The sequence below is a fragment of the Bombina bombina genome, chromosome 3 (assembly GCF_027579735.1).
Source record: "Bombina bombina isolate aBomBom1 chromosome 3, aBomBom1.pri, whole genome shotgun sequence".
Classification (NCBI taxonomy): Eukaryota; Metazoa; Chordata; class Amphibia; order Anura; family Bombinatoridae; genus Bombina; species Bombina bombina.
In genome coordinates, this window is record NC_069501.1 from 954759228 (window position 1) to 954777403 (window position 18176).

General features: G+C 38.9%; 1 protein-coding gene across 1 annotated transcript in view; it reads left to right on the top strand.

Annotated features, from left to right (window-relative positions):
- The first annotated feature begins 820 nt into the window (after positions 1-820).
- LOC128652563 (general transcription factor IIF subunit 2) overlaps positions 821-18176 on the top strand; it is a 318545-nt gene continuing 301189 nt past the window's right edge. The window contains exon 1 of the mRNA XM_053705495.1: positions 821-1001. Coding sequence (XP_053561470.1) covers positions 933-1001 — 69 coding nt within the window. The 5' untranslated portion in view covers positions 821-932. The remainder of the gene's footprint in view (positions 1002-18176) is intronic.

Here is an 18176-nt window from a genome sequence, read left to right on the forward strand (position 1 = left end):
TTCTATCTTTAACACTAACATTTCCCCCCTGGATTATGAACTTTTCTACCCTTTCTAGTCAAATATAATGATATTTTCCACTAATAAAAAATGTATATATATATGTGTTGTCATTCTACTGTAAAACGGAAAATCACATTGGAAAAAAAATAATTGTGCATAATTCTTGCTTTGTGACTGAAATATGCAACAAGTATATGTTTATTCAATCCAGCATATTTGGTGTATCTTACATATGAACACCTTAGAAATAAAGATGTATCCATGTAAATTTGTATTCAGTTTCCTTAAACAAAAACATCAACAAAATATATTGTATTAAAAGTACAATTAAATCAATATTGTCATCCATATCTAACTACATCTAACATGCAATTTAGTTGCCCCAATAAAACGTTGCAACTTATTTTTTTTATTTTTTAAAACAAAAAATTAATGTAATAATTACGGTTATTTGCTTCTAAAATGTATATAGATTACAGATAATACAGGATCATCTCATTCTCAAACACAGTGAGCAACGTAATTAGCATTATGCACGCAAATGTTATTTGAAAAACTATGCCATCTCAGTGATTCAATAATTTACTGACGAAATAGCAAATTAGTATCAGTCGTTACCACAACGAGAAACACATTTGCTTATGAAGTGCATTACGCTGTTTTGAAGTTTATTTCCTAAAAACGCAAATATTGTCACATGCAGCGCCAGCTCAAAGAAAAATAAAATACTACTTCCTGTTTCACTTTCCTCAAACACTATTGCTGCTACAACCAAATGGAGTTGTGAACGCGCAACAGGAAGTTTGTCCTATCTGGTTCACCGTACATTGTGCACCGGTTCACACACTGTACACATTTGCTAAGTATCACTGGTACCTGGCTATAGTGAATTAGTTGAAGCGGATTGGTATATAGTTATAACGGTTAAAATGGCATCTGACAAAGGGGAGCTGGATCTGAGCGGAGCCAAGCAAAATACAGGCATGTGGCTGGTTAAGGTAAGGAGGAAAACCAAGAAACGTGCATAAACTCAGAAGTCATTGGAGAGTCTGAGAAAAGGGGAGAAATAGGGTTTCATCCAATATGGGGGCAAGGGAAAGATATGATTTAGTGTAGAGGCAGGGAGACTTAAATATGGAGGGGAGAAATTCTAGAACTCTGTATGTGAGTGGAGAGAAGACATTAGGGGCTCAATGTACTAAGCTGCGTTTGAGGGACCCATACATCAGGTTAAACAAGGATCTTTGGTAATGACCAATTGTAAGTAAGGGTAGGACACTGGGTATCATTAAATTGACATTATATAGAGTGTTAAATATTGCATAATAAAAGTTTGTAATAATATACTTTATTTTATCTTTTTGTTTCCTGTGGGTTTTCCAAATCCCATGTAAAGTAAAAGTGCACACTGCAGAATAACTATCAACTCATTTACATACCTCCCAAAATTTCAAAATCCAAGAGAGTCCCCCCCCGCCCCCCAGCAAAAGTGTTATATTTGGTCGGCAGGAGCATGGATGGGGTCTGGCGACATTCCAGGTAAACTTGAAATCCACATGGATGCATTTCAATTTTGAATAGAAGCATTTTTGTAATATACATGCATTAGCAAAAACGCTTTTTATAAAAGCTATAGCGGTTTCAAAAGTGTATTTAGGTATGCACTGTGCACCAGCATTTTAAATGCAGCACTAGGTCAGAGAACCTAAGGTGCTTGCACCATATGGTAAAGACTCAATTTGTTAATTGCTGACATAATACAAGCCCCACTGGCACTCTGAGCAGCTTCAGAATTTTAAATGCTAGTGCACTTAGAATATCTAGCTGTGCTTCACATGCATGTGCAGTGAAAAATGTTGATACTAAAACTTTGATAACTTTTACTAGAAGCATTTTTGCCAACACAAGTATATTGCAAATATATTTCTATTCGAAGATGTAATTCATCTATGTGCATTTAAATTTTGACCGTAATATCCCTTTAACCTTTTAACACCCTTACAGTGTTCTATTCCGTTCTAATAGCACTGAGCTTTATTGCCTTTAGGACAGAATGGAACATCCTAACGGTTTCTAACTCCTGTGCCCCTCCGTTGCCTCCTCCGTGTTGGGGGACGTGCCTAGCACTTGATATCCAAAATTATGGAAACAGCACACCTTTTCTTTTTTCAGTGGGGCATGGAGTGACAGACTTGCCAAGTCTCCTCAGTATCCAATAAATTCAAACGACTCCAGTCTCCACAATCAATAAAAGACCTTTATTTCTTTACATGTAGGGTCCCAGAAACATATACAACGTTTCAAGCCTGCACTAGGCTCTTAGTCATGTAAACCAAATAAAGGTCTTTTATTGATTGTGGAGGCTGGAGTCGTTTGAATTTATTGGATGTGCCTAGCACCTCAGGCACTCCCCGAGGATCCAATCAGCATGCAGGGGGTGTAACAATCGATCGTCCCCTGCAACACTGTAACAGCCAATGAGTGGGGTCATTGGCTATTACAACCGTCTCTGCTTCCTCTCTTCCCACACTACGATCTGAGGGAGAGAGGAAGGCAGATTAGAGTGTCTGTGTGCTTGTGAAAAAAGAGAGAAATAAATATAATATATATATATATATATATATATATATATATATATATATATATATATTTGAACATTTTTTTTTTTTTGCTGCTGATCACAGAGCTGCTACTGTGATCAGCCTAATATCACTGTGGTCAGCCTGTTAGGGCTTTGATCATAGCTGATCAAAAGCATTGGGGGCTATTTGTGGGGGTTACCAAAAGAAAATAATATATGTATACCGTGTGTATATATATATATATATATATATATATATATATATATATATATATATATATATCTATATCTATAATCTGCTGATCACTGAGCTGCTACTGTGATCAGCCTAATATCACTGTGATCAGCAGGAAGGGCTTTGATCAGTGCCCAAAGGTTTATTTGTAGGGATCTTTAGTTACTGTTAACCCCTTTCCTGCTATTCCCAATCACCGCCCTTCCCAGTGCTTTTCTATATATTTTTTGTGTGTATATATATATATATATATATATATATATATATATATATATATATATATATATATATATATATATATATATATATATATAATCTGAGGGAATAGGTGGGTGGTGGGTGGTAATTGGGGTAGTTCAGTAAGATTTTGGGGGAGGTGAAGTGGGAATTGGTAGAAAAAAATCCCTTATGGCACGCTATTCAACAGAGGAGGCTTATGCCATAACCATTCTTGCTGAAGATTCAAGGAGTGAAACCCTCTCTGCTCTGTCTGACAGCGCAACCCTTACGACATCAGATATAGAGCCCTTGAGGGATGCATCTTCACCTAAAATGAGGCGTCGCACAAATGACCAAAATTGGCTACCCCCACATTTAACTGCCCCAGAAATGCCAGAATTTACAGAGACTCCTGGCATCACAGCTGATGTTCCAGTATGTGAGCCAATAAATTATATCTCCCTGATTCTGACGGATACCATGTTTGAGCATATAGTTGCTCAAACAAATTTATATGTCAGCCAGTATCTGTCAGAAAATCCACAATCTCAGTATGTCAGAAAAAATAACTGGCACCCCACTGACACACCTGAGATTAAAAAGTTTTGGGCCCTGACATTAGTAATGGGGATTGTGAAGAAACCCAACAATATACGTTCATACTGAAGCCAGAACCCCATCCTGGCTACCCCTCTTTTTCCAGGGATTATGAAGAGGGATAGATATGAATAGTTGCTGTGGTTTCTCCATTTTAATGATAATGCCCAGTACCCCCCCAGAAATGACCCCCTGCATGACAGGTTATTTAAAATAAGGCCCCTGATAAACCACCTGTCCCAAAAATTTAAAGAAGTTTACATCCCTAGCCTGGACATTTGCATAGATGAGTCTCTCTTTTTTTTTTTTTTTTTTTTTGTACAGTGTTTTTCTTATGCTTGTACATGATACTTCCGAGGTTTAGCTCTGTGTAAAAAAACCAAAAAACATTTGGAGCAGTATATAGATCACACAAAAACTTTAGCGCTGTATACAACTTTCAAATAATTTACTTATGCTGCCGAACGGTTCAGAGACCGATACAGATCACTCTACAAAAAATGAAGCTAATCTGCTGAGCAGACAGCAGACACATTGCCCTGGTTGCTGCACCAAAGTCTTTTCTAATCTGACCTCAACAGAGGAGGGTAGATAACACCCCTACTAACACCCCCCTAAGTTAAATATAATTTTTATCTAACGAAATAAATTATTTCTTATTAAATAAATTATTCCTATTTAAAGCTAAATACTTACCTGTAAAATAAACCCTAATATAGCTACAATATAACAAATAATTATATTGTAGCTATTTTAGGATTAATATTTATTTTACAGGCAACTTTGTATTTATTTTAACCAGGTACAATAGCTATTAAATAGTTAATAACTATTTAATAGCTACCTAGTTAAAATAATTACAGAATTACCTGTAAAATAAATCCTAACCTAAGTTACAATTAAACCTAACACTACACTATCAATAAATTAATTACATACAAATACCTACAAATAAATACAATTAAATAAACTAACTAAAGTACAAAAAATAAAAAAAGAACTGTTACAAAAAATAAAAAAATAATTTACAAACATTATAAAAATATTACAACAATTTTAAGCTAATTACACCTACTCTAAGCCCCCTAATAAAATAACAAAGCCCCCCAAAATAAAAAAATGCCCTACCCTATTCTAAAATAAAAATTGAAAAGCTCTTTTACCTTATCAGCCCTTAAAAGGGCCTTTTGCGGGGCATACCCCAAAGAATTCTGCTCTTTTGCTTGTAAAAAAAAACATACAATACCCCCCCAACATTACAACCCACCACCCACATACCCCTAATCTAACCCAAACCCCCCTTAAATAAACCTAACACTTAGCCCCTGAAGATCTCCCTACCTTGTCTTCACCACGCCGGGTATCACCGATCCGTCCAGAAGAGGGTCCGAAGTCTTCATCCAATCCGGGCGATGTCTTCATCCAAGCCGAAGCGGGGGCTGAAGAGGTCCATCATCCGGCTGAAGTCTTGATCCAAGCGGCATCTTCAATCTTCTGTCTTCCGGCTCCATCTTCATCCCGCCGACGAATGATGTTTCCTTTAAGGGACGTCATCCAAGATGGCGTCCCTCGAAATTCTGATTGGCTGATAGGATTCTATCAGCCAATCGGAATTAAGGTAGGAAAATTCTGATTGGCTGATGGAATCAGCCAATCAGATTCAAGTTCAATCTACCTGTCAAGGTTACTGTGCCTTTAAGCAGGGATTTGCATAGGAACTTTCTCATTGGTTGCCTAGGTTATAAGTTCCACCATTTCCTGTGGCTCCTTGCTTAGTATTTTGTAGTGTAATCTACCTTTACCTGAGCCCAGCTTGTGTTCCTATTGCAAGCCTCTATTTGGATTACAAATTAAAGTTTATATCTATTCTCAGTGGAAGTGGACTTTAACCTTTTTTCACCTACTACTGAATTTATTTGCCAGTTTTCAGAAAAGGAAGTCAGTGTGAATTTTTCTCTTCAGTTTCCTAATTTCCACTAAACCTTTCTCACCTGCACTATTACTTGTGCTGAATCAACTCTGAATCTGCAGCAGCAGCTGCAAACTGCCACTTCTCCCTCTGCTGCAGCTAATTCAGCTTACAGAGCCTCAAAGCATCAGACCAGAGATTGCCGCACAGATCAGCTCACTTCTCAATACTCTCCCCCTGCTTTGTTTGCAAGTACCGTTCAGGAGTAACGGCTATCATTGTCAGCTGACCGGAGGGCGGATTAATCAACCTGAACCGCAAGTATCTTTTGTTGCTTTTCTTACAAAGTATCATTTCCATACTTACTTGAATAACTGCAAGCAAGTCTAATCCGCTTAAAGTGAGACTCCTCAGTTAAATGTTACCATACTAAGAGGTGCTGTAAGACTTTGTGTTATAAAATCCTATTGGAGTTATAAGGATTACCAATCTCCTGAATTGACATTCTCAGCACTCTGTATCTGTTTTCAGTCTGCAACATATTGATTGAAGTATTCCATAAACTGTTTATGCTATTATTTTACACATACCATATGTGTTTTCAGTGTTCTTAATTAAGGAAAATTTGAATCAATCCTCATAGGGATATTTGTCCATCATATTGATTTGCATTATTCTTGCTGGGATTTCACTCCTCAATAGTGATACATTTAAACATTTTTTCTCTGCAATTGAGTTCCAGAATCTAAAGTCAATTAAGTTTGAGATAACCTCACACTACCGCTGGTATTTAGAGTTGCAGTGGCGGTAAATTATGCTATACGCTCCCTTTTTGGAGCCTAACGCAGCCCTTCTGTGAACTCTAAATACCAGCGGTATTTAAAAGGTGCGGGGGGAAAAAGCACGCGTAGCTAACGCACCCCTTTGGCCGCAGAACTCTAAATCTAGGCGTAACAGACCTAATACTTTCCTAGCTTATAAGCCTATCCCAGGGAGATGGGCAAGAGAAGATGGTCACTCACGCTGTAGCAGCCTCCCATGTAGAATGAACAATCTTATTGTTAAAACACAAGATTCTTATACATATTTTCCAGAGATCAAGTTGTCTGACCACATCCCCCTGGGCAGGGGCTAAAACCCCCCTATTTTTTATGACCTTCAATAAACTAAGTCTTTGCCTGAAATTATAGAACCCATTATAATTTCTGCTAGGTAAATTCATTTTCATATATACAGACAGGCACTCTCTTAGTTTCATTGGGAGAATCAATTTAATATCTAATATGACGTAGTTGCCATTTTCCCCTTCATTTAATGTCCTAACATGTTTTAACCACATATCTACATTGTACCAATGTCCTTTTATTGACCTCATCAGGATATGGGACTGAGGCCCTGTTTTGTATCATGCTCTCTGCTGACAGTTTGACTGGCGTTATGACTCAATGCATACACAATAACATTTGGTGGAATGGGCCTTAGAAACTATTTATGAGGCTCCTGGCACTTCAAAGAAAACACAAGCACACAGTTCTTCTTGAAAAACAAATCTTTTTTAGCTCACAGGCTAAAGATAATTAACCCCTTAGCAGCTAAATCCTGAGGTATTCGTGACGAGCTTTATGAAATTAGTTTTTGTGGCTGAGCTGTTGTACACAATCCTGACGTCAACATGCCCAATGCCAAGCGTGGATTAGAGTGGTGTAAGCATTCCTGGTACTGGTCTATTTGAGTAGTGGAAATGTAATCTCTGGAGTTTTGAATCAAGCAGTTTGATGGAAGAATCAGGATGTGGTCGATGCCTGGAGAGCTGTAACTACTGTAAAGTATAGTGTCTACTGGGAATTTTGTGAAGGAGGGATAATGGTCAGGGAATGTTTTTCCAGTTTTGGTCTATGCCCATTAATTCCAGTGAAGGGTCATCTTAATGCTATAGGATACAAAGACATTTTAGACAATTGGAGCTTCCAAATTTGTGGCAACAAAACATTCACCTCCTATCGCTCCGATCACATGCGCATCGTACACAGTGGGGCTTTGATATATTAATAGAGCGCAGGTCACAACCACCGCTTTGCTATGGAGATCAACCGACTGCTCATTGTTATGTGGGTTGATAAACTGCACATGCGCACACTTAAAGTCTGGCACCCAGGTAGTCCTCCATGATAGGAGGTGAATAATGAATATCACAGAAGCAGGTCTTGGAAATAACTAAATATTCATCATCCATCTACAAATAGAATGCTAAAAATGTGTTAAAGCATGTATATTGATGTTTGTTTACTGACATACCATATTTGCACAAAACGAGGTGGAAGACAGGGTTTGACTAATCTGTTGTTGAGTAAGTCAAGTGGCCTGCACTGAACCCTAACCTTAACCCCATTTGAACATCTTTGGAATGCTGATTATGAGTCCAACATCAGTGACTGATCTCACAAATACTATTTTAGCTGAATGGGCACAAATTCCCACATACGCACTTCAGAATGTTGTGGTACTCCTTCCAAGAAGGGTTGCAGCTGTTATACCTGCAAAGGGGGGCACCTCCCTATTATTGCCCATGATTTTGGAATGGGATGCCCGACAACCCCATATAGGTTTGGTGGTCAGATGTCCACATTCTGTCATATGGTGTATGTGTCTGTGTGTGTATTTAAAAATGTCTGCAAATTATTCATAGGCTAATCTTTTGCTTTGAATACATCATTATGTCAAGCATTTATTAGTGTTTAAAGGGACAGTCAAGTAAAATAAAAACTTTCATGATTTAAATAGGGCATGTAATTTCCAATTTACTTTTATTAACAATTTTGCTTTGTTTTCTTGGTATTCTTAGTTAAAAGCTAAACCTAGGAGGTTCATATGCTAATTTCTTAGACCTTGAAGGCCGCCTCTAATCTGAAAGCATTTTGACAGTTTTTCACCACTAGAGGGCGTTAGTTCATGTGTTTCACATAGATAACATTGAGCTCAGGCACATGAAGCTCCTAGGAGTCAGCACTGATTGGCTAAAAATTCAAGTCTGTCAAAAGAACTGAAATAAGGGGGCAGTTTGCAGAGGCATAGATACAAGGTAATCACAGAGGTAAAAAGTATATTATTATTTATAACTGTGTTGGTTATTCAAAACTGGGGAATGGGTAATAAAGGGATTATCTACTTTTTTAAACAACAAAAATTCTGGTGTTTTACTGTCCCTTTAGTGTTCCATTTAATGCTAGTGAATGGAGGGCATTCGGTATCACTAGGTATACTAAGTGAAAGGGAGACACTTGTAAAATGCTGAGTAGATGGCAATTATAAGATCCCATGTGGTACATTTGCTGACTGCGTGTCCAAATTCTGGTGTACCTATTTTGTGTTACTCATTCACGGAATAGTGTAATGCAAAGAAATCTTTGGCAGCCGAGTGACATTATGATGTAGCTGAGTAGGGGCAGATTAATGCTTTGCAAGAATATATAATTTTCAGTTATTTATAAATGATACCTAAAGTGATGTTAAATCCTAGCATTTGTGAGACGCTAGGATTTACCATTGGAACAAATAAAGGGGTCTTTCAACCATAAAGTATAAAATACTTCAGGCTGATCGTTCTGGCCCGGGCTGCCTGAGGAGCTCAGTTAGTTGAACACTTCAAACAAAAAACGGAGCATTCTGCATGAAGTAAGTCCCCTTTATTTGTTCCAATGGTAATTCCTAGCGTTTCACAAACGCTTGGATTTACCATCCTTTTAAGCACAAATTAATTTAATAGACTTAGGTTAATGATGATTTGTGCAACAAATACTTGACTTCTTAATGTTCTTGCTAGCATTCAACAACACATTTTTCAAAGGACCAGTAAACTTTGAATTCTGATGCACTGTTTAAATGTAGTTTCTAAATCCTACTAAGTTAAAGGGATAGGGAAGTCAAAATTAAGCTTGCATGATTCAGATAGAGCATGTAATTTTAAGACACTTTTTAAAATCCACTTCCATTTCTTTCCTAAGATATGGTGAGTCCACGGCTTGAATAATTACTGTTGGGAAAATCACTCCTGGCCAGCAGGAGGCAAAGAGTACCACAGTTAAACTGCTAAGTATCACTCCCTTACCCACAACCCTCAGTCATTCTCTTTGCCTTCGGTGCATGGAGGATGTGAAGTTTAGGTGTATGAAAAATTTTTTTTGATTTCATCTACAAGCAAGTTTTGGGGTATAGCCGTATTCGATGTCATTCCTTGCAGTTGGGTAGTGGTGGCTTTAAAGCAGTTAGGAACTTGTAAAGAGGTACTTACTGTGTTTTCCTAACAATTGCTGCCCTAGTTTAGAAAGCCAGAGTTGGCTACTCTGTTCTTTCTTTTTCAAAGGTCTCTGTGAAGAACTGTGTCTTCTCATACCTTGTAACTGTCTACGTGCCAGACCTCGGAACAGGTAAGTGCTTTTTCTTCCATTTGGGGAGACCATGCACTTAAATTAAAAGACACTGCTTTTTTATTGGGACATCCTGTTGTAAAGGTTACACTGGGGCATGACGCAGGCACTGTAGCATGTGTGAGACTAACATTTAAACCAGTACTTGACAAATTTGTCCAAAATCTAGGAGCCAGCAGGAAAAATTATATATTCACGTGAATATATATATATATATATATATATATATATATATATATATATATATATATATATATATATAAATAGGTTTTAACTTTTTTCCATGTCGTATTATTTACTAACTTGTCTATATAGTCTTTTAATATATGTGATGGTATTTTTTAATGTCACTTTTAAATGGTTAGCTCAAATTCACTCCTAATCTAAACTGAGGTTCAGCACACACTGTCCTAAGAATTAATGTCTTAAGTTTTAGTACCGCTTGTGATATTTTAATTAATGTTTATTGAAAAAAAAAAAAGTTTAAAAAACAAACTGCTGAAAATATCTCTGCAAAAAAACCCAGTTAAAAACAAACTGCAGCAAATATCTGCAAAAAAAAAAAAAAAACTGTTAAAAATGCTTATTTCATTGACATAAATTTACATTACTGCTATCAAATACCATATCTATTATGGCTTCATAAGAGAATATTACATTTATCACAGAGAGCTTAAATAAAATAAGTAGAAATGTTAAGTGGTATGAATGTGCAGTATTACTGCTATCTGGTACCATGTGTCTCACTTAGTGTAAAATAGCAGCCTATATTCGTTATATATAAAAAATAAATAAATAAATAAAAATAAATCTACAGCATTCTTTGGCTGTCTGCCCAGAGCACAATTGCAACAAATGTATCCAAATGCTGTAACGTTCTCAAACAGGAGTCTGAAATAACTGGTGCAGCACTTTTATATCTTACTTCTCAAAAAATAGCAATGTCTCAATAGCAGCGTGAAATATTAGCAGGGACAGCAGTGTAAGCACAAGCTTTTCAATATTAAACTCTCCAATCATTGCATTCCCTCTTAACCACTTCTTTATGCCGTTAGTGGTCAGTAGCAGAGATCCTTTACTTATTACCACTGGTAGTAGTGTAATGACGCCGCACTGCAGCCTGCCCTGTTTGTTACCAAATGAAACTGGGCTACTTTGGTATCAAACATGGCAGGCTGCAGTGCGGCGTCATTACACTACTACAAGTAGTAACCTCCTCCCTGAGTCCTGCACAACGAGATGCTTTTTTCAAATAAAGCCACGGACTGACAGGGAGCCAGGGAAGGGTAAAAATATGCAATGGCTCACTGACAGGAGAACATGACTCTCATGTTGCGGCGCAACAACAAAGATCATGTGTGAACATCCCACAGAAGCACAACCCCTCTACCCGCACGGCATTCTGGGGCTTGTAGTTGAGTTGATTGCTACCTAGAAAGTAACTAGCTGCGCCGGGCTAAATTTAGATGAGGCTCATAACGGTAAATAGTAGTAGGTAGGACAAGTGGCAGGACACTTTGGGGGATCAAAATATGGGTGCACTGATTTAAACTCTATTAAAAGAAACGGTAAAATGTTTTTATTAGGCTTTATTTTCTGACACATTCAGGTGAAACTCGAAAAATTAGAATATTGTGCAAAAGTTAATTTAGTTCACTAATGCAACTTAAAAGGTGAAACTAATATATGAGATAGACTCATTACATGCAAAGCAAGATAGTTCAAGCCGTGATTTGTCATAATTGTGATGATTATGGCTTACAGCTCATGAAAACGCCAAATCCACAATCTCAGAAAATAAGAATATTGTGAAAAGGTGCAATATTCTAGGCTCAAAGTGTCCCACTCTAATCTGCTAATTAAGCCATAACACCTGCAAAGGGTTCCTGAGCCTTTAAATGGTCAGTCTGGTTCAGTAGGAATCACAATCATGCAAAAGACTGCTGACCTGACATTTGTGCAGAAAACCATCATTGACACCCTCCATAAGGAGGGAAAGCCTCAAAAGGTAATTGCAAAAGAAGTTGGATGTTCCCAAAGTGCTGTATCAAAGCACATTAATAGAAAGTTATGTGGAAGGGAAAAGTGTGGAAGAAAAAGGTGCACAAGCAGCAGGGATGACCGCAGCCTGGAGAGAATTGTCAGGAAAAGGCCATTCAAAAGTGTTGCGGACTTTCACAAGGAGTGGACTGAGGCTGGAGTCAGTGCATCAAGAGCCACCACACACAGACGGATCCTGGACATGGGCTTCAAATGTCATATTCCTCTTGTCAAGCCATTCCTGAACAACAAACAACGCCAGAAGCGTCTTACCTGGGCTAAAGAAAAACACCTGGTCTGTTGCTCAGTGGTCCAAAGTCCTCTTTTCTGATGAGAGCAAATTTTGCATCTCATTTGGAAACCAAGGACCCAGAATGTGGAGGAAGAATGGAGAGGCACACACTGCAAGATGCCTGAAGTCCAGTGTGAAGTTTCCACAGTCTGTGTTGATTTGGGGAGCCATGTCATCTGCTGACGTTGGTCCACTATGCTTCATTAAGTCCAGGGTAAACGCAGCCGTCTACCAGGAGATTTTGGAGCACTTCATGCTTCCTTCCGCAGATGAGCTCTATGGGGCTGCTAACTTTATTTTCCAGCAGGACTTGGCATCTGCCCACACTGCCAAAAGCACCAAAACCTGGTTTAATGACCGTGGGATTACTGTGCTTGATTGGCCAGCAAACTCGCCTGACCTGAACACCTTAGAGAATCTATGGGGCATTGCCAAGAGAAAGATGAGACACATGAGACCGAACAATGCAGAAGAGCTGAAGGCCGCTATTGAAGCATCCAGGTCTTCCATAACACCTCAGCAGTGCCACAGGCTGATAGATTCCATTCCACATCGCATTGAGGCAGTAATTGCTGCAAAAGGGGCCCAAACCATGTACTGAGTACATACAGTATGCATGCTTATACTTTTCAGAGGTCCGATATTGTTCTATGTACAATCCTTGTTTTATTGATTTCATGTAATATTCTAATTTTCTGAGATTGTGGATTTGGGGTTTTCATGAGCTGTAAGCCATAATCATCACAATTATGACAAATCATGGCTTGAACTATCTTGCTTTGCATGTAATGAGTCTATCTCATATTAGTTTCACTTTTTAAGTTGCATTAGTGAACTAAATGAACTTATGCACGGTATTCTAATTTTTCGAGTTTCACCTGTATTTACTTGATAAAACAATTGAAGTTTAAACTAAAAGTAAGGCTGACTTTTCTATTTCAGCAGCTTATTCATTTCCCCTTTGCTTTAAAATAAATTAAAATAAAATGATGCAACATTTTTAACTGTCCGGTTTGAAAAAACGTCTTTTTCTGGTACTCAGTGTACTAGGAAGCTATTTTTAGTGCCTCTCTGTGTCGGCTTTACTTCATAATGTTTCTGGGGAAAAAGTTGTTGTTCTCCATTTCTGGGTGATCCGGTCTTAATTGGTACCTCAGTAATTGTGGGGTTGCCTGAGGGGTATTTTAAAAGTTTATTTGATGTTTATTAAATGTTTTTTCTTAACTTTTTCTCTCATAATTTTAGCTGGGGATCGATCCTAATTTGGGATAAAATTTAAAGTGTATTTTTTCCTTGGCTTAGTTTAATTGAATATTAAAATCTTTGAAACTTATGCGTACAAGTTTATTTACTGTTTCACAACATGTCTGATATGGAACAAGAGCCTGCTCTCATGAATTCATGCTTATTATGTTTAGATGCACTAATTGCAGCTCCTATGCAATTTTGTTCTTCATGTGTCAAGAAAACCTTGCAAAATAAAGGTAACATTTTTGAGCCTAATGTCTCTCAGGATGCTGCTGTTAAAATAATACCTCCGCTTTCTCCTGCTACTACATCCCAAGCCTCAATGGCGTCACATGCAGTGCCCCGCGGTTCCAACTCCTATAGGAGCTTATTTAAAAGCAGAAATTGCTGCCCAGGTATCTTCAGCAGTATCTGCGGCATCAGCTGCCATTCCCATATTACAGGGAAAACGCAAGAGGAAATCTAGAAATTCAGAAAGTAAGGTGCCTGTCCTCCGTTCTGTTTCCCAAGTTGCCCTTTCTCATAAGTCTTATGAGGAAAATACATTGGGACTTTCTGAGGGTGAAATCTCAGATTCGGACAGTATAATTCCTTCTTCTGAGACTGAGGTGGTGTTATGGTATCACCAGATATCAAGGGTTAATACCAGATGAAAGATGTCCTGAATATGGGATCAGCAACACACACCCCAGCTAATTCCCCCCCTCAAACATGAGTCCAGGCTCCACATTGAAGGTAAAAACAGAATGCACTTTATTGAGGGCTATATGCCCAGTATTTATGCAGGTTTGAGACCAGATGGGGGGTTGGCAGTATTGTACATTAGATAGAGGGAAGACGCCCTTTTTCATGATACAATAGAATTACATTACTTAAGCAGATAAACAATTTAAACACAAGAAAACAATGGAGTCCTTCTTATCACCTAGAAGTCTGACTCTGGGGGTGATTAAACATTGTGAATGCTTATCACATAAACTTAATTACAGTACACAATATGCTAGGAAACCTGTCTCAGAAAATAGTTTCTCAAGACTGAACAGAGTTAAGGTGGAAAATGGTCTTTTCTACTTCAAGATAAGAAGAATAGGCCTAAAGGACGTCAGATTAATTTTCGTTCCTTTCGTAACTTCAGAGCAAAGCCTTCCCCTTCTTCTTGCAAGCAGGAACAATCCAAGTCTTCTTGGAAACCTAATCAGTCTTCTAACAAGGGGAAACAATCAAAGAAACCTGCAGCTGATTCAAATCCGCATGAAGGGATTGCCCCCGATCCGGGATTAGATCAGGGTTGGGGGGGGCAGACTTCTTTTCTCAGTTCCCTCAAGCATGGATACGAGATGTCCCAGATCTCTGGACTGTGGACATAGTATCCCAGGGTTACAAATTGGAATTCAAGACTTTTCCTCCCAGAGGTAGATTCCTTCTCTCAAGATTATTTGCAGACCAGATGAAGAGAGAGGCGTTCTTGAAATGTATACAACATCTTTTCTCCCTGGGAGTGATCGTTCCAGTGCAGGAGCAGGGTCTCGGGTTCTACTCCAATCTATTTGTGGTTACCAAAAAAGAGGGAACTTTCCTTCCCATTCTAGACTTGAAGTGTCTAATCAAGTTTCTCAAAGTTCCATCCTCCAAGATGGAGACTATACGCTCCATTCTTCCTTTTAGTACAAGAGGGTCAGTTCATGACAACCATAGACCTAAAGGATGCGTTTCTTCATGTTCCTATTCACAGGGACCATCACAGATTCCTGAGATTTGCCTTTCTGGACAAACATTCGCTGTTCGTGGCCCTTCCTTTTGGTCTAGCTACGGCTCCCAGAATTTTTTTCAAAGGTTCTAGGGACTCTTTTGGCAGTGATCCGTTCTCGTGGAATTGCTGTGGCACCCTACCTGGACAACATATTGGTTCAGGCGCCATCTTTTCAACAAGCAAAATCTCACACAGAGATATTGTTGTCTTTTCTTCGTTCCCACGGATGGAATGTGTATCTGGAAAAAAGCTCCCTAGACAATGGAATGGCGACCATGCGGATCTATCTCAGAGAATAGAGTTAGATCAGTCATCAAGGGATTCTCTCCCGTGGTGGATTTCTCAGGAACATCTGTCTCGGGTCACATGCTTTCGGACCACAGATGCCAGCCTGCTGGGCTGGGGAGCAGTCTGGAACTCTGTAAAAGCTCAGGGCCTTTGAACTCGGGAGGAGTCTGCTCTTCCCATCAACATCTTGGAGTTGAGGGCGATTTACAATGCTCTATTTGCTTGGCCTCAGTTGTCCTCAGCCCAGTTTATCAGGTTTCAGTCAGACAACATAACCTCTATGGCTTACACCAATCACCAGGGAGCAACTCTGAGTTCAATAGCCATGAAGCAGATTACTCAGATTCTTCAGTGGGCAGAGATCCGCAATTGCTGTCTATCTGCCATCCACATTCCAGGAGTAGACAACTGGGAAGCAGATTTTCTGAGCAGACAGACCTTTCATCCCAGGGAGTGGGAACTCCATCCGGAGGTGTTTTCCAGCTTAGTCCTCAAATGGGGGGTGCCGGAGTTAGATCTGATAGCATCCCGTCAGAATGCCAAGCTTCCAAGATATTGTTCAAGGTTAAGTGTTCCGCAGGCCGTTCTGATAGATGCTCTGGCGGTTCCTTGGGTTTTCAGGTTGGCATACCTGTTTCCTCCATTTGCTCTCCTTTCACGAGTCATTGCTTGTATCAAAAAGGAAAGGGCATCAGTGATTCTAATAGCCCCTCGCAGGATCTGGTTTGCACACCTAGTGAAGATATCATCTCTCCCATATTTTAGACTACCTCTGAGGAAGGACCTCCAGATTCAGGGTCCCTTCCTTCATCCAAATCTTGTTTCTCTGAAGCTGATTGTTTGGAGATTGAATGCTTCATTCTGTCTAAGATTGTTTGTTTATTTTTTCTGAGTCGGTCATTGAGACCATGATTCAGGCTTGCAAGCCTGTTACTAGAGAGATTTACCATAAGATATGGCGTAAATATCTTTATTGGTGTGAATCCAAGGTCTACTCTTGGAGTAGAATTAGAATTTCTAGAATTTTATCTTTTCTTCAGGAAGGCCTGGAGAAGGGATTGTCAGTCAGTACCCTGAAGGGTCAGATTTCTGCTTTATCAGTTTTACTACATAAACGTTTGACGGATGTGCCAGATGTGCAATATTTTTGTCAGGCCTTGGTCAAAATCAGGCCTGTCTTTAAGTCTGTTGCTCCTCCTTGGAGCCTTAACCTTGTTCTTAAAGGTTTACAGCTGGCTCTGTTTGAGCCGTTGCATTCCATAGACATTAAGTTGTTATCTTGGAGGGTTTTGTTTCTTGTTGCTATCTCTTCTGCTCGAAGAGTCTCGAAAACTCTCAGCTCTGCAGTGGGATTCCCCTTATCATATTTTTCATGCTGATAAGGCGGTTCTTCGTACTAAGTTAGGTTTCCTTTCTAAGGTTGTTTCTAATAGAAATATCAATCAGGAAATTGTTGTTCCATCTCTGTGCCCTAATCCTTCTTCTTCCAAAGAACGTTTGTTACACAATTTGGATGTTGTACATGCTCTTAAATTCTACTTACAGGCGACTTAAGGATTTTCGCCAGTCCTCTGCCCTCTTTGTCTGTTTCTCTGGGAAACGTAAAGGTCAGAAAGCTACTGCTACTACTCCTTTCTTTTTGGTTATGAAGTATAATTCGTTTGGCTTATGAGACTGCTGGACAGCAGCCTCCTGAGAGAATTACGGCTTATTCCACAAGAGCTGTTTCCTCTTCTTGGGATTTCAAAAATGAAGCTTCTGTGGAACAAATTTGCAAGGCTGCAACTTGGTCTTCTCTACATACTTTTTCCAAATTTTGATACTTTTGCCTCGACTGAGGCTTCTTTTGGGAGAGGTTATTCAAGCGGTGGTGCCTTCTTTTTAGGACTGCCTGTCTTGTCCCTCCCTATTTATCCGTGTCCTCTAGCTTGGGTATTGGTTCCCAGCAGTAAATACTCAAGCCCTGGACTCACCATATCTGGAAAGAAATACATTTATCAGGTAAGCATAAGTTTAGTTTTTTTCAAATGTTCTTTGTTCTCATGGTATCCCTTATTGAAAAGAATACACACATATACTACACCAGTGGGAGCTAGCTGCTGATTGGTGCCTGCACACATTTGCCTCTTGCTATAGGCTAACTAGATGTGTTCATCTAGCTGCCAGTAATGCAATGCTGTTCCTTCAGCAAAGGATAACAAGATAATGAAGCAAAATTTATAATATAAGTATATTGGACAGTTGTTTAAAATTGTATATTCTATCCAAATCATGAAATAAAAATTTGGGGTTTCATGTCCCTTTTTAAAATACATCAATTTGATTGTATTTAAAAAAAAAAAAAGTGTGTGTATATATATATATAATCTCTATTCTAAGTAATCTTGCCGAGTGTATAGTTCAAGCTAGCCTCTTCCAAATCGGGGTGCTGTATAATTTTACTCTAGCCAATAGCTGTGCTTTCATTTCAGTAATGAACCCTTTGCATAATAATGATTATGCAGGCTCACTCCAATTGCATGTGCATCGTACACAGTGGGGCTTTGACATATTAATAGAGCGCAGGTCACAACCACCACTTTGTTATGGA